We start from the raw sequence: 22,643 nt of genomic DNA, 5'->3' as shown, positions 1-22,643 counted from the left end.
GTCTTAGCTGGGAGATCCTTCAGCTTCAGTTAGTACACCAGAAAGCTTCCAGCAGCCCTAACTTCAGCTCTGAGATTTTGCACAAGAAGCTTGTGGTGTCAGCCATCCAAGGAGTTGTAATGTTTATCCTGTTACCAGCTCTACAATGTAACGTTTTGCTAGGGCTTTCAGGGGCAAAGGTCACCACAAAGCAGAAGCAATTCAGTACTTTAAGGTGAAAACCTGAAGCAAGTTTCAGAGGGGAAGGCCCTCCAAGCCCCTCACCCTTGCAAAAGGCTGCCCTTCACAACTGAATAGAAGCTGGAGAGGGATACTCTACAAGTGAGACTGCCCAAGACAGCAGAGGCTAGGACTAAGGTGTATGGTGCTACAATGTCATCTTAACTCCCCATTGGCAGGGCACAAGCACAGGAATGTTCCCAAATTAGCTTCAGCTGCCTTGCCTGACAGGGGCTGCAGCACAAAACACTTCATTTCAAACCCTGAAGGGACACATCGTTTGAGGTGCACTTACAGGCAGGACACACGCAAGAGTGGTAAAGTGCGCAGAAATGGAGACTAAGAATAAGCACAGGACATGGGCTAGCAGTTGAGTGCAGGGATTGGGTCTGGATGGATTTTATTCGGTTTCTGCTATCAGGGTTTTTTTTTTAAATAAGGAAGCTAAGAATGAGTCAGCTCCCCTTCTGCCTGCCCTATCAAACAAGTGGAAAATTGAGCAACACCACCCTGCTTTAGGGTACAGATTCTAACCTTCCCACTAGTAACCAGTGTTCAGGAGAAGGGATGAGCGTCCTACCTCCCTCTGTGAGGGAGATGCTCCATTAGGCCCAGGGAAAATGGGAGAAGAGACAGATAGTGCCCTCTCCCTGGAGCCTCAATGCTGAAGTTGTTTAGCAAGATACCCCAAAATACAGTGTGGAAGCAGTAATAGATCCCAATTAACACACAATAGCTTTAAAACAGGTAAAACCATATGGGTCTGTCTCCATTAGCTGCACCTACAGGTTCACTTCCCACCCCTTGTCATCACAAGGCTTGTTGCCTGGCACCAAAGGGGTCACAGCTTATTCCTTGCTCTAGGCACACAGCAGAACACTGCTGGGTGTCTGAGTGTTTTACAGTCAAAGGTTCACATTGGTGCTGCCGCCGCCGCCACCACCTTTCCAGGGGTTCCGTGCTTCTAGAGCTACTTTAGAAAAAGGCTAATACAAAAACTGATCTGAAGGCTAGGTGGCTTAATGGGTCACTCGTGCTCCATCCAGTGCAGATATCCACGGTGTCATTCCTAACCCGGACCTGGGCACTTTAAACTGTTTAAAAAGCAGCACTGAACAGGTAATTTTGGCTTAAATCAAGTGATGCTGTGTACTAGGGACACAGTAGACCATTCCAACCCAAGGGATAACTTCTGGATCAGACTGGGGGCAGACTCTGCTCTGGAGAGCTCCTGGGTGAGGACTGAAGTTCACTGGGAGCACTGGGTGGGGAAAAATAACATCTATCTGCCTGTGCTTGGCTTTAGCCAGCACTGGTTCCTACTCACTGGAGAACAATAAAACTCAAAATGAGGGTGGGGAGAGTGGGAAAGGTTCTCCTCAGGTATCATCCCTTGCAGCTTCAGCCAGTTCACCTGTAGTAGAGGAAGCCTTCTCTAGGTGATGGTGGGGCACTGTGGGCCTCCCGTGATCTGCATGGAACTTCCAACTCTGCACACAATGGTAAGATGCAACCTTTTAAATTTGTTTCTTGAAGTAACACATCCATAGTCAAAGCCAAGATGCCTGAGTTCGTTTCCTTGTCCTAGTCAATGCCCATGGGAGCTGAGCTCTAAGAGTCCTTTGCTTTCCTCTCCTTTCTTGCTCTAGATGCCATAAAAGTGAAGAAGAGTCTGGGGGACAGAGTTCGCAGGTAAACAGCCAGGGAAGGCAGTAAGCCAGCTACGAGCACCTCCTTCTTCTTCTGCCCCACTGCATTAAGAACCACCTGAGCCACCTCTGCAGCTGTTCTGCCTTCAATGGTGTTCTTGTCCATAACTGTAAAGAGCAAAGGGAAATCGGTATGGATGGCAGCAGGTAAGCACTCGTTTCTGAAGGGTTATTTCCCCAAGAAAGCTCAGCTCACATAGTGTTTTGTTGTCAGTGAGACTCTTGCTTTTAAACCAATTTCAGGTGGGTTTGTTGGGAGCCCAAGTTTGGAGTGATGGCTAAGCTCAGGTCAGTAGACGGGGTCCTCCCAGATCCCAGGCCATTGCTCCACCACTGAAGCACGTGATCCACCAGAGGCATTATTAGACATTTTAGTTCAGTTATGGATGGAGGCTCCAATGTTGAATGCTCTCACAAGTTTCACTTGCTGCCATTTGACTGCATAAATGCCAGGTGCATATTGACTGGCTGAAGTGAGGGAGAATATGGAGCGTTTCCATAGTCCCCAAAGCTCAGCTGGAGCTATAGTTCAATAATCTGAATTCATTTCCCTCCTTCCCTCTCAACTAACTGCCTCCTTTCTATTGTATATTCTTTGTATCCCTGTAAGTAACAGACACACAAGGTGGATGAGGTAATATTTTTTTTTAATCAATAGAAGTTGGTCCAATAAAAGATATTACTTCATCCACCTTCTCTCTAATATCCTGGGACCAATATGGCTACAGCAGCACTGTAAGAAACACTGTCAATTAAAACAACAAGGAGTCTGGTGGCACCTTAAAGACTAACAGTTTTTTGGGGGCATAAGCTTTCCTGGGTAAAAAAAACACTTCAGATGCCCAAATAAATCTGTTAGTCTTTAAGATGCCACCGGACTCCTCGGATACAGACTAACACGGCTACGCCTCTGATACTGTCAATTAAGCTCGTTTCAAACACGTGTGGAGTGCCACAGAATTGGCTTGTTAAAAATACCAGCTCCTACGTACCATTTAAAGCCCCTTGAGGTCCCTGTATAACCCCCAAATCGCAATTTATTCTTTGAGAGAGATCTCAGCTTTTGTGCTACTCCTTGGAGACACCCCTACAGCCAGCATCCAAAGCCGTTCCCTGAGGCAAACCCCATCCCCCAAACTCTTGAGGCCGATGCAACCCTTTTGTAGAACTCTGCTAATGCAATCACTCTCTTGCCTGCAACATGGAGATCTGGCAAATTGCCGAGGCGGAGGCGTTGAGAGTAGTTTGTTAGCAGAGAAGTGATCTTGTTTTCTATGAGTACAGAAGGCCAATCCTCACCTCCATAGCGAGATCCATCTGCAGTTACAGCATTGACAGACAGATTTGTCTGAATATAGCCAGGGCTCACAACAGTCACATCGATTTCATACTGTTCCATCTCAGCTCGCAGACAGTCAAAAAAGGCCTGGGTGGCATGCTTGGAGGCTGCATCTGCAAAACACAACTTGGGCATGCAGTCAGAGGGAGGAGGAGCAGGGTTCAGGCTAATTTTTTTCACCTGCAACCCCTCTGGCACTAGAGCACAGCACCATTTAACAGCACAGTGCAACACTGTATCGCTTTGTTACAAGAAGCGAAGAACAGCAACTCTCAATGGAAGTTAGAGGCATTTTCAAAAGGCAAAAGGTCATTACGCAAGTTGGAAGCTGGCCAGGATGCAGGGCTTCATATCTGACTTGGACAGAAGGCCCTAGAACAATTCTCACATCTGATAAGAGAGCTGGAGTTCAGCATAGAAGAGCAATTGAGGAAATACATGGTTGAGGCAGAGCGGGAATATAATTCCCAATAGCAGGACAGCAGGGTCTGGTATGACAAGGCATAGAGCAGGCTCAGGGAGTGGCTTCTTTACTTAATTAAAAACCTGATCACACAACAAGGTGGGAGCAGAGACAAATCATACAGCCTAGGGCAGGACTTGTTCACCTCTTTTCCATGCATCCCCGCACCTCAACTGAGCTGCTGCCCAAAGTCTCTCTTCCCAGTCCAATAGGAATACTCTAATCCTCCCCCAGCATGGAGTCTGCAAGACTAGATAATCGGCATCTCTTTTCTTCCCTACTCCACCCCACATTCAGGCTCTCATTAAGTCCTGTCACCTTTATGCAGTCTCTCAAATCCAGATCCCCTTCATCATCCCAACTTCCAAAACCTAGGTCCGTGCCTGGAGCATATTGTATCAGCTCCTTCAGCTTCCACCTCTCATCTTGTTCTCCCCCAATCTAACCTATTCAAAACATCACCATTGTTATCTTCTGCTGCTGCTGCTCTGACCACGTCACAACCCCTTCTTGAAATCCTTCACTGGCTTCCCCACTCCTTCTAGATCAAGTTCAAGCTCCTCCCCTACCGGACTCTTTACAGTGCCACTCATTTCATCGTACAACCTGTCTCTGCATTCCTCCTTATTCTCTGTTCCCTCTTATCTATCTCTCAGCTTTGTGCCTTCTTTTCATCCTGCAGCCTCTGCTTGAAATGGTCTCCAATTTCCCAGGTTTCAAGCACTCTCTCCTTTCAAATCCCTATTTCCTTGAGGTCTCCTACACTAATTTTTTCACAGATTGCTCTTGTCTTGAGTCTGAATTATTACCCTTATAGGTCCAAATTCGACTGCAGGCTCTTCATGCCAAAGACCTTATCTGCTTATGCATTTTTTGGTAAGGCAGTGTGCAATTTACTGTGCTCTTTAAGTAACAGGATACGCTTCTACATTCCCAGGATCCTTACACCCAGGGAGAACGGTCACGCAGAAGCCAGGAAAAGAGCATGGATAAACGGCAATACGATTATGGAACTAAATCCTAGTAACTAAAGATTGCAGGGGTTCTCAGACATTAGCATGGATTGATGCCATGAAGCTGTCAGGGTAAGGAAGGAGATCCTGGCCTGCCCTCCCCTGAGAATTTTAGACCAGAGCTTCAGTCTATGAAGATTTTAAGACTTGTGATCAAGGCTCCCCTCCCTTGAACACTTCTGACCACTGTGTCAGAGGGTTGAGCCCACATTGAAAATGTTCCACAGCTCTTGCATTCCTCCTCCAAGGATGGGAGCAATGGAAATAGCATCCAAATATTCAGCCCTCCACTCAAGTGCCCTGGACTCCTATTCCCCATCCTGCATACAAGTACTGTACTTACATGCTGATCTGAAAGGAATGCTTATTTTGCCTTGAACGCTGCTGATCACCACAATGTGGCCTTGTTGTCTTTTGATCATGGAGGGCAGAAGAGCTAGAGAGAGGGGGGGAGACTCATTCAGAAGAACAATAATTGCTGTTACTGCTACCCAGAATCAGTGTTTATAAGAGCAGTGCCACTACGAAACCTGGGGTCATCTAAGGTCTGCTGATCCAATTTAGGAGCAGGGTCAGGGGACACTGGTTAACAAGATGCTCACGTTAAAATGAAAGCCCCTCGTTAGGCCCCAGATTAAGCAATGCCAAGAAGGTCCATTCTCTCTTGGTTCTTCTCCCCTCCTGCACCCCCCTCACGCCCCCGAAATCTTCCAGCTCCACTTGAGACTGCAATACCAGAGGCACCCTCCATCATGAACTATTCTACACACTCCTAATGACTCATGAGCCATCCTCCTTGGAGTCAAAAGGGTTGTGTGCACCATGATTGTCACTTTAAACCTGAACACTAACTGCAGCTTCAGCTGGGATAGCAAACCTGGCTATTGCAGTCTGGCTGTGCTCTCTGGGGTTCTACCAGGGCAGAGGGGAGAACAAGGCATTTCTTGAAATGTTTACTGAGCTAGAATCAGAGGAGGTTTAAAGAGCAAAGTGGATAGACTTTACCAAATGTTTGTGCAGCATGGAACGCAGTATGCCCTGATCTTGACCACCAAGCACTACAATAACACACAGCGTCCCCCCCAGCATAAGGTCATGGATAAGAGTACAACAGATTCTAGTTAAGCCAAAGCAACTAAGCACAGGTCACAGAAGACAGGCTCTGCTGAGCCATCTGAACTCTGGGCAATTTTAGGCAGGACTGGAGGGTTTACATTCTACAGCAAAAGTGGCAGGATGCACCAGGGAGCACCAGAAACGTTACAAGGGGAGGAGAGGCAAATCACTTCTGTGTAGAGAAAGAAATGCTATCAAGAAGGGTGTTGATATCTATCTATCTTTTTCTAACCCTCTATGGCTTGGCAGAAGGAAACTCCTCTGGGAAGTCATAAAAGGGGCTTTTGCTCTTGGTTTCAATATTTCTAAACTTGTGTCAGGTAACCACTTCCCAGATGGATCCCAGTTTTGCTGTCTACACAGAAACTTTTCCAAACCAGACTAAAACAAAATAGGGCTGTCACCAGGGATACACAAATAATATGGGTACGCAACAATTACAGAAGAAACTATTCTAGCGCAAGGGCCTCTGAGAATTGAGAGAGCAAAGAGTTCAGGAGGTTTTTTCTGAAGAATCTTAATAGGATTAAGAATGGGTGGCAACGTAAAGTGGAGGGCAATGGTAAGCAGTTAGAACAGCTGGAGAGGCAAGGACAAGGGGCAGGGGTAATCCCAATCTGAAGAGCTAAGCAACAGCCCAGCCTGAATGCATGAGGAAGGGATAAGTGGTGTATACCTTTTGTGAATGCTATAGGACCAAAGTAGTTGGTTTCCATCACTTTTTTGTCCACATCCATCCCCGTGTCCAATATTGTGCCTCGGTAACTGATCCCTGCATTGTTGATCAGTATGTCCACATGACCCACACACTTCAGGATCTCTTCAGCAGCACTTACTACCGTTTTAGTATCAGAGAGGTCAAAGATCACAGTGAAAGGTTTGTGTATCTGTGAACAAACTACATGTTAGGAAAAGGCTTCTTCTGGGCTCCTGACCATTCTGCCCATTCATTCCCATTTCTTAGGGAGAAGGTGCAAAGAAGAGGACTGTTTCTTCAAAGCTGAGAAGGCAGGAGCACCCAACCTTTGTCCAATCATAGGCTGCAGTGGCTACTTGCAAGGAACCCACAATCATCAATAGAGCAAATTTCTATTTCCTTTGGTATGGACTAAAGAAACTACAGATCCCAGCATGCAATGTTCCATCTTGCTCCACAAGGCTTTCTGCTCAAATCTGAAGAACTGCATGCTGGGACCATGTCAATCTCAGATCACACATCCATAGCATGGAGCAGTGATACTTAGACTGAGGCTTGGTAAATGAAAGAATGAATTCATACTTCTGTGACTCTTTTGGGTAATGTTGATCCTTAAACACTGAGGTCTGAGTATTACTGGTATAGACGGTGCTGCCACTGGCCACATCTTAGAACTCTATGATCCTCACAACTGGGCCACCTCTTGATCTTCCCAGCACTGGAAATAACAAAGGTAATGAAATGGAGTGGCGTGGAGATCAATTTTCTACCTGTGATATCCTGTCAGGGACTGTCCCACGGAAGTCTATCGGGAAGAGTCCACTCTTCTTTCCTACCCACATCCTCCAAGCAGTCCCATCCTCAAACTACTGGGGATTTGAGCCGCAGTAAACTGGTAACACTTTACAAACATGGATCACCCTTCTGCATTAGGGAAGGGTTAGTGGCGACGTGAAGGATGGAAGTAGCAAAGACAAAGAGCTATTTAATGAGGAAACTGGCCCAAGAGCACAGCAGAAGATTCTTGTGTTGCTTAGAGTTGTGGAAGTAGATGTCAGAGTGCATGGAGGTACCATACACATATCCCTCCAGTTTGTTCTGCCCTGCTTGGGGGGGAATGTGTTGATAGGATAGAGGGAGATACAGCTAAGGGCCTCAATTCTACGTTGCTCCATTTCTGCACTTGGTGCAGGAACAAGGTGAAGGAGAGGATCAAAAGGCAGCTTTAAGTCACCTTTGCACCTCCCTACAGCAGCTCTAAGTTGTGCCAACATGTAACAGCCCTCTGTGGGCTAATAAACCAGTACAGAATAGCTGGAGTGCACTGCACTTTGGCCTGCTCCCAACACCAGCTGTCAGGCAGGGAGTGAGCACGTGCGATCCCCCTGGAATCTCTCTTGCACCAAAGTGTTACTACTTTGTTAGATAAAATAACTCTGATATAGTCAAAGAGTCCCAGCCTGTTCTGTTATCCTGGGATTGTACCTGCACCGCTAAGAACCTTCAGTGGCCAGATACTACCCTTTTATCCAACCAATTTTATAGGTAGAGATCAAAAACAAAACTGAAGTCAGTTAAGTTACTCTGCCAGGGGTACAGGTCTCCATCCCGCATGCACACACACTTGGTTTGTTAAATCATGGATCATTTTTAAGATGGTTGACTCAAGAACATTTTCTGCAAGACAGGACACATCACTAGATTATATTCCCATACATGCAGCATAAACTGCTGATAATTGCAGCATTGCAACTTTCTCATTCAACCAGAAATTCTGCATATCCTGTAATGGCATGAACAGCAATCCCAGCACCAGGATGCAATAGCCCGTTCTCGCCCTAGACTTACATTCTTTGCGTGATTGGCCTTGGCAGAGAGCTCCTGCACCAGCTCCTGTAGTCTCTCACCATTTCTGCCACAAAGCACCAGTCTGGAACCAGCTGCATGGAAAGCTTTTGCACATTCTTTGGAGGAAGGGGATAAAAGAAGAGCAGGTGTTTTAATGCCAGAAACAGGTTTCGTATCTACTTTATAGCTGGAGACATGCACTAAAGATCCCATTAGCATGGGTTGGAGGTGGCCATGTTGATCACGTGACCAAATCATCTCGCCAACAGAATCTTAAACTTCTAGCAAGATGCATTTTCTTTATACCACATTTCTAATAGAAAAGCTTTTTATTTTTAAAGTAGTATCTTAATTTTTCATCTTTGGTCTGAAAAGCAAGGCTGCCTCAGAAGCATGAGTCCAAGCAGAAAGGCCTTGGAGTAAGAGAGAAGCTCTGTCTTCTAGAAACACTTGACCACTGTTGGGCAGTTGGTGTGTTCTGGTCACTGCTCATAACTATGTTACTGTCCCCTTACGTTCCCCATGTCTACCTGTTGTCCCTAGTCTTAAAACGTAAAAGAAGGTCTTTTGGGCAAGGACTGTCTTTTTGTTGTGTGTATACAGTGCCTAGCACACGGGGGCCTTAGCCTCTAGCTGCCAGTGCAATGGAAATCATCGCCTCGAAAAAAGATCTAGACTAGTTTTTCTGTAAATCAAAGTTGTAGTTTAAGGTCCAGTATTTGAACATTCCTGGACTAGAAACAAATGACTTATGCCATTGGAAGGTGGAGGAGGGACATAACACATGGCTACACTGCCTCTTCAGGCATCTGCAACATCAGGGGCCTTGGAAAATCATTCCTAGCCAAATGCACTAGGGTCATGTATAATGGCAGCTTCATTCTCTATGAAGGGAGACTACATCCTGCCATTGCAGTGAGATAACTAGGGCCCTACCAAATTCACGGTAGGGATGTAAATATTGTTTTAAAAAGTTAACCATTTAAATGATTAAAATTATATTGTTTAACCTGTTAACTGCTGGGGCTACTCCTGCTGGGCAGCGTGGCTGGGACCGCCGGCCGGTTGGCACGGCTGTGGTTAACAGGGCAGTTAACTGGTAAGACTAATGCTTACTGGCTAACCATTTACTATTTTACATCCCTAATTCACAGTCCATTTTGGTCAATTGCACGATAATAGGATTTTTAAAATAGTAAATTTCATTATTTCAGCTATTTAAATCTGAAACTTCACGCTGTTGTAATTTAGGGGTCCTGATCCCAAAAGGAGTTGTGGGGGGGGGGTCGCAAGGTTATTGTAGGGAGGGTTGCAGTACTGCTACCCTTACTTCTGTGCTGGCTGGCGGTGGCGCTGCCTTCAGAGCTGGGTAGCTGGAGAGCGGAGGTGACTGCTGGCTGGAAGCCCAGCTCTGAAGGCAGAGCCGCCACCAGCAGCAGCAGTGCAAAAGTAAGGATGGCATGGGATGGTATTGCAACCCTTACTTCTGCGCTGCTGCTGGCGGGGCGCTGCCTTCAGAGCTGGGTGCCCAGCTAACAGCTACCGCTCTCCAGCCACCCAGATCTGAAGACAATTCAGAAGTAAGGGTGACAATATTGTGCCCCCCCCCTCCAAATAACCCTGTGACCCCCCTGCAACTCCCTTTTGGGTCGGGATGCCCAATTTGAGAAATGCTGGTCTCCCCTGTGAAATCTGTATAACATAGGGTAAGAGCACACAAAAGACCAGATTTCACAGTCTGTGACATGTTTTTCATGGCCATGAATTTGGTAGGGCCCTGATGATAACTCTTATCCAGCCAGCTACTATTATTCTAACCCTTAAGAAAAGGCAACAAAAATAACGTGATGTTATCCCTCTCTCAGGGCTATTTATTTCTGGTGTAATTCTTAACTACTAGTGCAGCTTTATGTCCTTCCACGCCCTTTGATCATGACCTAATGAAGTAAGTCCCTTATTAATTACGCTGGACTGCTTTGTGATGACATCTAAGGGTGTGGAACAATACGTTGCCAAGGGTAATTAGATGTGTCAATATATAAATAGCCCCGGGAAAAAGATGGCATACGGTCTGCTTGGGGTTTTAATACAGCAGAGGCTGTAAGAGAGGAAAACTGATTGCATAATGGGTGGAACTAAAATTTTAAAAGGGGATAAGAACTTTGGGCTGGGAGGATCCCTTCTTGCTCCTTAGTTGAAAAGCAACAAGTAGGAAAGCGACTCCCAATAAACGTATGGTATTTAAATTGCAATACGCTACTTTGACTTCAAAGGTCTCTCCCAGGACACTGGTTCTGTCTCTCTTCCAAACAGGAAACATGATACTCCTCCCGCCCCCTCACACCCACTTGCAGCTCTTCAGTTCTGGCTGGCTGAGATGGGCATCCAGTATATTTTGACCATTCCGCTAGTGAGGTTGCTGCTCCTCAAGGACAAATCCACACAAAAAGGTAGGTAGGACATACACAAGCTGTACAAGTGACAATGAGAAGTCACAAGACAGCAGAAAGGACATTGTAAGCCCAAGAAGCTTTTTTAAGGCAATTTTGGGAAGAATTATAGAGCACATCCACCCAGGCAGCGCATAAGTCTCCCCCTGACAAAAGCTACCAGGTCACATACTTGATGGCTGTTCAAATGCACCACCTTTGCATTTTTTAAAGTTCTTGGCTCCTATTGACAATAGTGGGGTGGAGTGTTTGAATTTAAAATTTGACAATTTGGGATTTGTACCCAAAGGGGAGAGAAGCATGCATGCCCCTTAACTGTGGACAGGAACAGACTAGGGAAAAGATAATCTGGAAGTACAAGAGGAGACGAGTCCAGATCACCAGCTCTAGAAGGTCTTATAGAAATGGTCTGTGTCACAGTTCTTGAGGTAACTGCACCTTTAAGTCCTTCGCATCCTCCTTGAGGTCACCCCACTTAGGTCTCAGGCTTCTAGGGAGTCCCAAAACACTCTCCCTATAGACTGGGGATTTAAGCTGCAGTTTCTCTGGCAATTCTCTGTAATCCCCACAGTAGGTCTGACTTTAGTTCAGTGCCTGCAGTCCTGTTCTCTCAGTGACAATGACAGGGTTAACCAGGGACCAGCCAGCTTTCATGAAGCAAAGTATTTATTCAGAACAAAAGCATTTCAGAGAAGACAAATCTTAAAACAATGAACAACTCATGTACACATGTCTAGCTTACCAAGGGTCACCCATCTTCCACACGGAGACCCTAGCAAGTTTTAAAAGATGCCAGGTCCTTTTGCAGGGCCTGTCCCTCACAGTCCCATGTAAGTTCTTGGATCAGATGTGAGTGGCCTCTCTCCCCCCATGTCAGGGGCATCATGTGATAAGGGTTTCAGTTCTTTGCTTACTAGACCTCTTTAATCAGGTCAAAGCAGTCTATGCAATGTGAGGCTTCTCCAGACTTATTACCAACCTGGAGATTTGCATTAAATTGCCCCCCTCCTCCAATGATTTTAGTTCCTGTATAAAACTCCTGTAACTTTCCCATGGAGCCAGAATACAATCCCTAGCCCATACGAATACATCTAGCATTTATAAAGTTGACATAAGAATCTTTGAATTTTCCATGTATCTGTAGGATCTATCAGTCTGCTCTCCTGGCTTTCCCAGTATGTTAGGTGGGCAAAGGCCCCTGACAGCACAGGGTCTCTGCTACCAGTTATTCACTTCAATGAGCTCTCAAGTTTATATAAACAAACAATAGGGGCCTTTCTAGTAAGTGCTGAGGTATGGTATCCTACATGGAAGTGTGTAGCTGTGACTGGTTTGGATGTACAGCTATTCCCATTACCTCTCCAAGGTGCAAAGGCACAGAAACGTTCTGCTCCGTGCTGGTACATGTTCACAAGGGTGTGGCTCTGAACAAACAATTCCTCTTCACTCATAGCCCTCTGCACCCCAGCTTCCCGCTACCTTGCAGTGCACTTGGAGACCCACCTTTCCCCAGGCCAGATGTAGCTCCTGTGATCACCACTACTGCATCCTGGAGGTAGGCTCGCATCCTCATTCGCTGCAGCAGCCTGAAGAGGGCGAAGAGCCCCATGCTGCCGAGAAGCAGTGGGACAATGGCTGTGAAGGTGAGATCCATGAGCTTCCCTCTGTGAATGTTCTTCTTAGAGCTACAAAATGAAAGCAAATGAGCATTTCACAGCCAGAAAAGCTAGGAAGAGATTGAAACCTGTTGGTGACCCTTTTTCCCTTTAGGATGTTGACCAGATTAAGATGCTAACATACACTTAACTCACTCTCTGCCCCCCACCCTGGCCCCTCTCCAGCACACAGGACCCAGTTTTCATGTGGACACATTCAGGGAAACATAGGTTGGACATTAGAAAAAAGTTCCTAACTGTCAGGGTGGTTAAACACTGGAATAAATTGCCTAGGGAGGTTGTGGAATCTCCATCTCTGGAGATTTTTAAGAGTAGGCTAGATAAATGTCTATCAGGGATGGTCTAGACAGTATTTGGTCCTGCCATGCGGGCAGGGGACTGGACTAGATGACCTCTCGAGGTCCCTTCCAGTCCTAGAATCTATGAATCTATAAAAATCCTGCACAAAATTGGTAGTATCATGTAAATGCCCATTTTAGACACTTAAATGCCAATTTGAACATCACGACAGGACATTTGGTTTTGGACATCTTAAAGTACCATGTTACAAAGTTAAGCTCAGAGATTCCATTTCCAACAGCCTCCTTTTCTCTCATTTTACATTTTTGTTCACTCTCTGCATTTGTTTTCTTGTGCATGACACAGCTGGACCACATGCTCCTTGGGCTGGGAAGTGTCTGCACATCTATGGTAATATAAAAACATCTTAGATTTTTCTATAGCATTCATCACCACAGTATCGAAATGTGGATCCTAACAGACAAGTACCTATACATTATTCCAGGTGGATATAAGCCAATCCACTTGTGGGGTGGGCGTGTGTCTGAGCCCGGAAGTCTATGCAGCAGCCCTGCAGCTTGAGCCAGAGTCGACTGGCATGGGCCAGCCACGGGTTTTTCTTTAATGTGTAGACATACCCCCAGAGAACAAGAGGAGGCCATGATCTAGAGTTTGAGTGCAAAACTGGGAGGCAAGAGCCCTGGCACTGACCTTTGTGTTTGGAACAAGTTATGGCAGGGTAGATATTCAACTCCCATTTAGGCATCTAAGCTGTTTTCACTGGGAGCTGGCCACTTAATTGAGGTGCCTATAAGGGAGCTGAGCTATTCTGAAAATCTGGCCCTTAACCTCTTTGCCTCCGTTTCCCTATATGTACAGTGGGGATAGAATACCTTTTAACCAGTTTTACAATGACTGTGATAACCACCCTAGTCTACAGGATATGGACAATTCCCATGTGTTATCTAAAGCAATTCTGCAGTGTCCAAGTTCACACTGATTAGAATTACCTACTGCACCAGGCTGTTGTGGGGATCAGTCATCTGGTTTATTGACCAAAAAAATCAGCTGCTTTTTAATTTCATTGAGCATCCCCTTGTTTTTGCATTCTGAAAGAGCATAAATGAGTGCCTGACTCACCTTCTCTGTACACCTCACTTCTTATTCATCTCCTCTCTAAACTAGGCAGTTCTGTCTTTTTAATTCCCTCATCTGGAAGCCTTTCTGTACCTCTAATCATTTTTGTTGTCCTTTTTTCTATTATTTCCATATTTATGCCTGGGGAAACTGGACAGGTGACCTAATCTTCACCTCAAGATCACAGTGAACCAGATGCACAACCAGCAGCAGGACTTTGATTTTACAATTTCCAGGAAGAAAGAACTGGTGAAACAGGGGGGATACGAATGATCAGAGATACCTACCTGAATAGAAAGGCTTGCCAGCCACCGAGAGACTCTGAGGATGGAATTGGAATGGAATTCTATAAACAAGAATCCCAGGACAAAGAAAGCCCCAACTCAGTCAGGCTTGAGACCTCAGGACAGAGATCAGGGACAACATGGTTGATCTTAATTGTCTTGGAGAGGAATAAGCATAGGAAAGAATTGCTAAAGTACCTCAGATCTAGATCACTAAACTCTGCTCCAATTTCAGGATCAACTTACAGGTTAAAAACAAAAAACACTCGTTTCTTTGACTTGTAAAACTGAACAAGCTTAATATGGAAGTCACTGAAACAGTAAATATGGAAGAGGAATACTAAGACGTCATGTTTACACAGGCTTTTGTTTAGGCTCACAAACACACTTTAGCCCTTTCTTTGTTGTATTATGTACCAAGTGCATCTCATCTGCAGTGCTGGAACACGTCAGCGCTTTGGAAAGCATCACTATGGCATAAGAGTTGCTGCAGTGGCCAACGGTGAAATCATTAACCAGACAAGAGGATGAAAAAACATCATAACATGGATACCAGCAACTATCCCCGTTCCTCACGTCACATGACGTGGGGTAAAAAGGCTTTGCAGAAGAAGGTGACTTGTGTATATGTGGCTCCCTATTGGCTGGTGAAAGCTCCCAGTGATCTGCCGTTTTCTTCACTTGTGGTTTTTGAGAATCCAATTAAAGCAAAAGGCAGCACCAATAGAAAATGGATAGGAAGTAAAAAACTACAAACCCTCTTGTAAACATCCGCGCCCAAGGAACAACCGTCTCGGATTCCAGGGTCAACAGAGAAAATACCTTAGTCCACTCTGGGTCTCTTGGTGCTGGAGGACAGTTTGCCCCAAGTAAACACGGCACCAGGTTACTGTATTCCATTCGCCGTTCTACAGTCTATTTTTCTATGGGGAGAGCAAAGGTCCTTCATTCAATCAAGAACATCACCAGGGACCAACACCGCCAGTGGAATTTAAAACCATTAAGGAATTGCCCAGCAAATGAATTATGGAAATAAGGACAGAATGGCATGGCCTGATGGCCCCACCATTCAGGACATTTTAGGATTGACTCAAGGAGGGAGCTACTCTCCTGGCCATCTGGGGTTGGGAAACTCCAGGGAGGGTTTCGCTCACTAGTCATAGCTTGACTAGAAAACCCTGTCCTACCTTGCTTTCTGGTCAGTATATGGAATAGCATGTGCTGTGGAGTATCAGAGGGAATCTGGACACTGCTTGATAGTCCCTAAATGCATAAAAGGGGTGGACAGAAGTAACTCCTACTAGTTGCCAGTTAGACTAACTTCCTGATGGAAAGGATTTCAGTGATTCATGAAAGGCAAGAATACCTCTCACCTTGGGCACTACTGCAGCTCCCATTAAAGTCAACAGAATTCCCTTTTAATGGGAAATAGATCTAGCCCTTAGTTGTTGTGTCCAGTCTCCCAGCAATGACCTGCTGTTGAGAGTTTAGATACAGATAGCGATTGACAGATAGTGTGGAGGCAGACCCAACCTGGAATGGATGGCCACAGAAACCAAGGAATTCAGTACAGGGTGTGCTCTCATTTATTAAGCAGGGTACTATCAGTTTCACTGAGCACAGCATCTTTGCTGACACAACAGGGTATCAGAATGTGCCCTGATCAGTTTTCTTGAGGTTTACTTGGTGGAGGGGTTGAAGGAATGAGTAGTTGTGAACTGGGGAAGGAATACAGGCTAGGAATCAACAAGGACTTTATCCACAGCACAAAATGTCAAGTTGTAATACTCAAAAGGTGGTGGGAAGAAGGTCGGAAGGCCTAAAACCTGATGAAATTTCAGAGTAACTAAAGGGATCTCAGGAAGAGATACGAGGAGGCAGCCCATATTATCAACCCTGCTGGTTAATTTTAGATGCAATGGGCATTCCCCAGACTTCCAGCTTCAAAGTTCAAGGTCCCACCATCACCATTCCAAGACTTGGATCCACTACCTTTTCCTGACAGCTAGAAGAAAGGTTTAAGATGACACCAAATTATCTGGAGAAGAGGGGACTCCAAGCTCATAACTGTTGCAAATCACTGATCATAACTTTCACGACCCCCAAAAGCACAGAAGAACATACAGTTTGCGGGGGAGGAGAAAGGACCTTGAACAGGAGGGTAAATAAAAACTGTAATGAATATAAACAAATACAAATTATTGGGAACTTGTCAAAAAGACTAAATAGTATAAAACAGATCACAGCCACACATGCAAATAATTTCCCCCCTCAAACCAAACCAAACCGAAGGTAGTAGAAGTCAGAAGGAGTGAAAGGGTCTGCCTATCAAGTACAAGAGAGCACTAAAGCCCCAAAGACAAGTTAAAGTACCAAGGGGCTCTATGAAAAACCACAAACCGAAGACAGTTATACGGTGAAGAACTGTCTCTCATAATACCTATTCTCCTGTAACTCCAGCTTCCTAGAATCATGTTGTCCTTTACGTGACAAATGGTAGCAACTGGGAGGGTATTTTTAGAAAGCGAAGGGTCTCATTTAAAAAATAAAACAAAAAGAGAGAAGAGCCCCTATGTAGGGGAGTGACTGTGCTGGAAGAAGTGCAGCCCTGTACTGCGACAGCTACTGTCTTTGGTCTGAAGAAAGTACAATCTCCTACCTTTGAAAAGAGCTCCCTTGCCAGCAGTGGCTCTCTGTGATAGTGTCTCCCTCTGGTCTGGTGACACAGGGCAGACAGATCTAAATTGGGAAGTGGCAGGGGGCCAAGCAGCCACTTTCACTCCAACACTGGCAGGAAATTGCCAAGAACAGCCTCTAGCAACAGACCTCAGGAACACGACTGTCTGTGACCTTGGAGATGTGAGGGTCATTTAGGTCCCCCTGCTTATATAGATATAGAGAAGAATGAGAAATAAACAAAAATAATCTTTGAAGAGAGAGCAGCTGATTTTTTTAAGCTGGTGCTGATGGGGCTGAAGCGAACAGCTACCAGGAAGAATAATGAATTTTATGTACTTTGCAGGGGCAAGGAAAGACTCATGGATCAGCTGAGATCTCTGCAGAGTAGGAGCATGTTCGAAACGTAGTTCAGTTCTCCAGTGGAGTAGAGACCCTGAAACTGGATCTCACTACATTTAAAAAACAAAACCCTCCTTTCTCTCCATCCTTGAGATGTCCCAGTGTCTTAAGTGCTTGGCCCAGGGCTGTTTGTTTCATATCAGTTAATCTCTTTATTGAGCCAAACACTTTGGAGAGGAATTTAAATCACACCTAAGATAAGCTAAGACTTTAAAAAACTGCTATGGAAACATCACCTATTAAACTGTTACAATGATCTCATGACGAGTGAACAGCAATTTTTAGTTGGTAACGAACTCAGAACTTCCATGTGACCACATGAGAGTCCTCTGCAAATGACAGACTGAGGCTCAAAGACTAATTCAGAATTTGATAAGAAAAACATATAGGTGTAACAGTGAAGTGGTTAAATCCATGTTGTACCAAGGGGGCTTGGCCTTCCCCGCCCACCCCTTGGTGGGCAAAGCCAGGACACCCATGCCAGTCCTGCCGGAAGCAGAGTGGCAGGACAGAAAGAATAAAAGGCAGGCCCTGCAGCTCAGTTGGGCTGGAGCTGCTGGAGGAGACAGATGGCTCCTGCCAGGAACTGAACCCAGTGGAGACCTCTACAGCGATGAGGACCCAGAGAGCCGCCATTAGCAGTGTACCTCGGGGAATTGGAGGAGAACCCCGAACAACAGGTATACCATGAGGGGAGTATAGGAAGTAGCCCAGGGATACCAGATGTTAGTCTGGTTGTGGTGTTGCCTGAATCCAGGTCAGTGTTTGAGTCGGATCCCCGCTGACCCAGTGGTGAAAACCTCCACCACTGTTAAGGCCCTGGGCTGGGACCTGGTGCAATAGGGTGGGTCAGGGTCCCCCTATCCCTTGCTGCCAACCCCACCCCTGGGGTGGCACCTCCCTACCTTAGGCCAACAGACTAGCATTTGTCTGCTCTCTGCCAGAGCCAGGATTTCCGACTGTTTGGTGCTCAGGCCCTGCTTGAGGGCCTGAGCCCCTGGACTCTCTGGTGCTTGGCCCTGCCTAGAGGACCAGGGCCTAAGGGGTGGTCTACACTACGGGAGGGGATCGATCTAAGTTACACAACTTCAGCTACGTGAATAACGTAGCTGAAGTCGACATACTTAGATCTACTTACTGCGGTGTGTCGACGGGAGACGCTCTCCTGTCGATTCCCCTGGCGCTTTTCGTTGATGTGGAATACCAGAGTCAACACTAGAGCGATCAGCGGTCAATTTACATCAGACACAATAAATAGACCCCTGCTGGATCGATCGCTGCCCGTCGATCCGGCCGGTAGTGTAGACAAGCCCTTAGAAAAGGGGTGGGCAACTTTTTGGCCCAAGGGCCACATCTGGGTATAGAAATTGTATGGCGGGCCATGAATGCTCACGAAATTGGGGGTTGGGTTGCGGGAGGAGGTGAGGGCTCCGGCTGGGGGTGCAGGTCTGGGGTAGGGCCAGAAATGAGTTCAGAGTGCAGGAGGGGGCTCCGGGCTGGGACCAAGGGGTTCGGAGGGCAGGAGGGGGATCAGGGCTGGGGCAGGAGGTTGGGGCATGGGAGGAGGTCAGGGTGCAGGCTCTGGGCTGTGCTTACCTCAAGCAGCTCCCGGAAGCAGCAGCATGTCCCCCCTCTGACTCCTACACAGAGGTGCAGCCAGGCGGCTCTGCACTCTGCCCTGTCCGGAGGTGTCGCCCCTGTAGCTCCCATTGGTCGTGGTTCCTGGCCAATGGGAGCTGCGGGGGTGGCGCTTGGGGCGGGGCAGCGTGCGGAGCCCCCTGGTTGCCCCTACGCATAGGAATCGGAGTGGGGACATGCTGCTGCTGCTTCCGGGAGCCACGGCACACATGGAGCAGGGCAAGCCCCCGACCCTGCTCCCTGGCGAGAGCTCGAGAGCCGGATTAAAACATCTGAAGGGCCGGATGTGGCCCCCGGGCCCATAGTTTGCCCACCCCTGCCTTAGAAACTGCTATTTCCCCAGTAACCCTTGCCTTGCTAGGGACCCGAGTGAGGGGGCGTGGCTTCCCTTCGAGACTGACGGAGAAGGATGGCCATGCACTCCTACACATGTAAACAATTAACTTACCTAAAAACAGTAGTTTACACTTACATAACACTATTTGTTCCAAAGAACTCTAGACAATCAGCCGTAACTAAAACTTCTAAGGTGACACTCGGTGGCCATTCCACAGAACTCACCAACGTGACACACAAATTGAAAACTTCTGTATCCAACTGAAAAGGCAGAGGGAATTTAGGGAGAAAGAATGCAATAACCCACGTTGGAATTTGGCCAGGATGTCATGGTTAACTCTCTTACTCTTACAAAGAGCGCCGTGGACGCTCTAAGAGCCACAAATGGTAAGGATCTTGTTTTTTTAATTTTGTTGTACATAGTGGAACACAATGGAAAGCAACAAATCAGTGGTTTCGGGCTTTTTGTTTTTAAATGGACATAGTTGTATTAGTTTGAGGCTTGAGTTTTTGCACCTTTATTTCGACAAGCTGCCCATCTTGTAAACATTACTACAAACGGTATCTTAAGTCAAACAATACCTGTATTTCAACAGGAAATTTTACTGTGTTGTGTATGATTTGACATGTGGTCATTATACAATACAGTGATCTCCATGTCAGACAGGAAAAGAAATGAATGTTTTAAGCACTTGACATGACTGCCAGATTGGGAGTTCAGGACAGATCATTCTTAATCTCAGCAATTTTTTTAAGCCACTTTCACTAGATCATACAACTTTATTTCTAAATCCCCCTTTCTAAACCCTCTGCTGAGGTGCTTGGGGAAGTGCACAAGTTCAAACAAACACTGACAAATATAGGAAAAAAAGATTCAAAAGCCAAGAAGAGTATCTTACTACAAATTATTCTGTCAGACCAAACACCATCTGAAATATTTTGGGGAAATTAACCTATCTCCAATTTCACCCTCCTCCCGTTTTCTTTAAGTTATAATTAGTGAGTATAACAGCAGTGAAAGGTACTGGCTTGAGAGCCCTGCACTTATCTTTATTCACAGACTCAGGCCTAGTCTACACTGGCAGTGCTTTAACGAGGCTTCTGTAGTTGCGGCACAGCACTCTAAAAAGACCACCTCCACGAGGGGCTTGGCTCCCAGTGTTGGTGCACTGTCTACACTGGTGCTTTACAGCGCTGAAACTTTCTGTGCTCTGGGGGGTGTTTTTTCACACCCCTGAGAGAGAAAGTAGCAGTGCTGTAAAGTGCAAGTGTAGACAAGCTCTAAGCTACAGTATGGACAGCAGTGAGGCAATTTCCTTCCCTCCTCACACACTGTCTTACCAGCCTTCCTGACCTCTACGGACTACATCTATGGGGTAGTTCAGTTTGTACAACTCATTCTGTTTATAGCCTCTTTGCTGAGACTAACAACAAAGGTGCCAACTGTGATTTTTCTGATGTTGACAGGTATCCGCTAGGACCTGCACAAAGACCAGGCCTACACTAGAAAAGGTTTTCCAGGATAGCTTTACTGGTAAACCATACTAGTGTAGAGACAGCTTTCACTGTCAAAAGAGTGCTTTTACTGCAAAGCTTAGTTTGTTCCCCCAAATGATATAACTATACCAACAAAAGCATTTTTGTATTGGCATAACTGCCTTTACATTAGGAATTTTATCAGCATACAAATGCCAAAAAACCCCAAATGCAAATAGCTACCCCCTCAAACAAACATTTCTATACTGGCAAAAGTTTCTCATGTAGACCTGGCTTGAGATGCAGCTCTATTTCATATAGGCCATTGAACACCCATCAGACAGCAATGACTTTTGGTCACTACTACTGTCTTGGGATGGATTTGAACTGGTAACCTAGAGGTCAAAATGTTCCTTATCCCATTACCCAAGAGTATAAGTTATTAACAGCTGTCTCTTAATAGTAATTTGACTTTGTACCCTCCTGTAGCTAAAGAACTGGTCACCACACACAATTCTTCATATCATAGATTGCAATTACATCTCAGAATTAAGCTTTTCAAATTTCACACTTAGTTACAGAACTAGCCCCTTTAATTGTCATAACTAAATTTAACTCAGCAAAGAAAAGCCAACAAAACTGGCCAGATCCACCTCCCTTCTCCAGTGGTGCCCCTGCAACTCACTAGTCTTCATGCCCACTCTCCCTTTCAGGTTCCAGACAACAGACCTTACCAGTCCCTTAGGCTACTTATCTTTATGCCCCTTTTCTCTAATCTCTCTGTACCATAATAATCTGACAGCAGAAGTCGTTCTACATCAGATCTACTAATGTCAAGCGGACCAGGGTTCCTCGGGGGGAGAGCCACGCGTTTGCCAGCCCAAGAAGCTGTTTTTGCAGCACGGCTGCAGGCGCCGCTCACTTCTAAGGCTACTTTCCCTGGAATGTCTCCGTTCCCTGCCCCTGCTCCCGATCGCTCAGGTCCTATTACCGACCAGCGTGCAGGGAAGAGAAGTAACACCTAGAAGTTACACCCGAAGGGCTTGATCGCGTCTCCCTCTGCTCAGCGTCCTAGGGGTCGCGAGGCTGCAGCTGCAGCGCCGTGAACCTCAGCGGGGCCCTTTGACGAGGCCTCCCCGCCCACGCCCCGCCAGATGGGGTTGTTGGAGGGAGACGGCACATCAGCAAGGACCCCGCCCCGTTGCTAGTGCCCATCTCCCGGCCGTGCACCAGGAATCTCAGCCGGGCTCGCTCCGCCCCAAAGCCCACGGGGCTGGGTCCCGAGCCGGACCAGCAGCTCTCCAGAGCCAGGCCCCCGCTTCGCCCCAGGCTGCCCTTCCTTCCGTGGCCTTGGTACAGCCCGCTCCCCACACGGAGCCCTGCCGGGGCCACCCCCGCGACCCCCACCTTGCCCTGCAGGGCCGGGACCCCTCGCGCCCCACTTCCTACCCTACCTGACGATCCCGGTCACCATGGCCACAGCCGGAAGTGGGCGGGATTCGTCGGCCGACCAATGAACGCGCTGCCCGCCCTTTCGCGTCACCAGGAGCGAGCGGTTCCTTCGCTGCGGGTGCGCCGGCGTGAGGCGGATGTTGCCTGCTTCGGGCCGGAGCGGATGATTGAAGGAACGGACCAGCGGGTCCGACCTCACTTACCCTTCGGCCGGGAAACATAGGCTCCTCCAGGGGGTTCCGCGAGGCAGAGAAAGACACACACCCCGCCCCGTGTCCAGGATAAGCGGCCGCTCCCCTTGCCTCGCTGGGGTCCCAAAGCTCGGGGCCTGCCCGTATATTACCTAGGCACAGGGCGGCGGCTGTGTCGGTGTTACAAGGTGTGAGGCTTGAAAATCACCGGGATTTCCAGGGCAGCCCCTGGTAGCTGTGGC

The 22,643-nt window shown here is 46.9% G+C and overlaps 1 protein-coding gene across 5 annotated transcripts; it reads right to left on the bottom strand.

The window, feature by feature from the left end:
* Positions 1–1,187: 1,187 nt before the first annotated feature.
* On the bottom strand, positions 1,188–22,315 carry DHRS7B (dehydrogenase/reductase 7B). 5 transcript variants are annotated; one of them, XM_024205240.3, is made up of 8 exons: positions 16,890–17,516; positions 14,988–15,153; positions 12,358–12,539; positions 8,405–8,520; positions 6,536–6,746; positions 5,087–5,179; positions 3,228–3,380; positions 1,188–2,036 (listed from the first exon to the last, which is right to left on the bottom strand). In XM_024205240.3, the coding sequence occupies exons 2-8, from the start codon at positions 15,128–15,130 to the stop codon at positions 1,831–1,833; spliced, it is 1,104 nt and encodes a 367-aa protein (XP_024061008.2). In that variant the 5' UTR covers positions 15,131–15,153; positions 16,890–17,516; the 3' UTR covers positions 1,188–1,830. The 5 variants fall into 5 exon arrangements, with proteins under 5 accessions (XP_024061008.2, XP_024061010.2, XP_024061011.1 ...); XM_024205242.3 differs by lacking the exons at positions 14,988–15,153; positions 16,890–17,516 and adding an exon at positions 22,213–22,315; XM_024205243.3 differs by lacking the exon at positions 14,988–15,153.
* Between the last annotated feature and the right edge of the window lie 328 nt (positions 22,316–22,643).

Source organism: Terrapene carolina, unplaced genomic scaffold (genome assembly GCF_002925995.2).
Source record: "Terrapene carolina triunguis isolate 2854851 unplaced genomic scaffold, T_m_triunguis-2.0 Scaffold93, whole genome shotgun sequence".
In the NCBI taxonomy this organism is placed as follows: domain Eukaryota; kingdom Metazoa; phylum Chordata; order Testudines; family Emydidae; genus Terrapene; species Terrapene triunguis.
Note: the sequence above shows the minus strand (reverse complement) of the source record. Positions and strands in the feature narration are given on the sequence as shown.

Bases quoted from the DNA above. Each gene is read 5' to 3' on its own strand.
- DHRS7B (XM_024205240.3), bottom strand. From the start codon at position 15,130: ATGGAATACAGTAACCTGGTGCCGTGTTTACTTGGGGCAAACTGTCCT. The intron at 8,521-12,357 runs GTGGGTCTCCAA...CTTCCTCCAAAG, and splicing joins TACATCTGGCCTGGGGAAAG to AATGTGCAAAAGCTTTCCAT. The intron at 6,747-8,404 runs GTAAGTCTAGGG...GTTTGTTCACAG, and splicing joins AGGCCAATCACGCAAAGAAT to ATACACAAACCTTTCACTGT.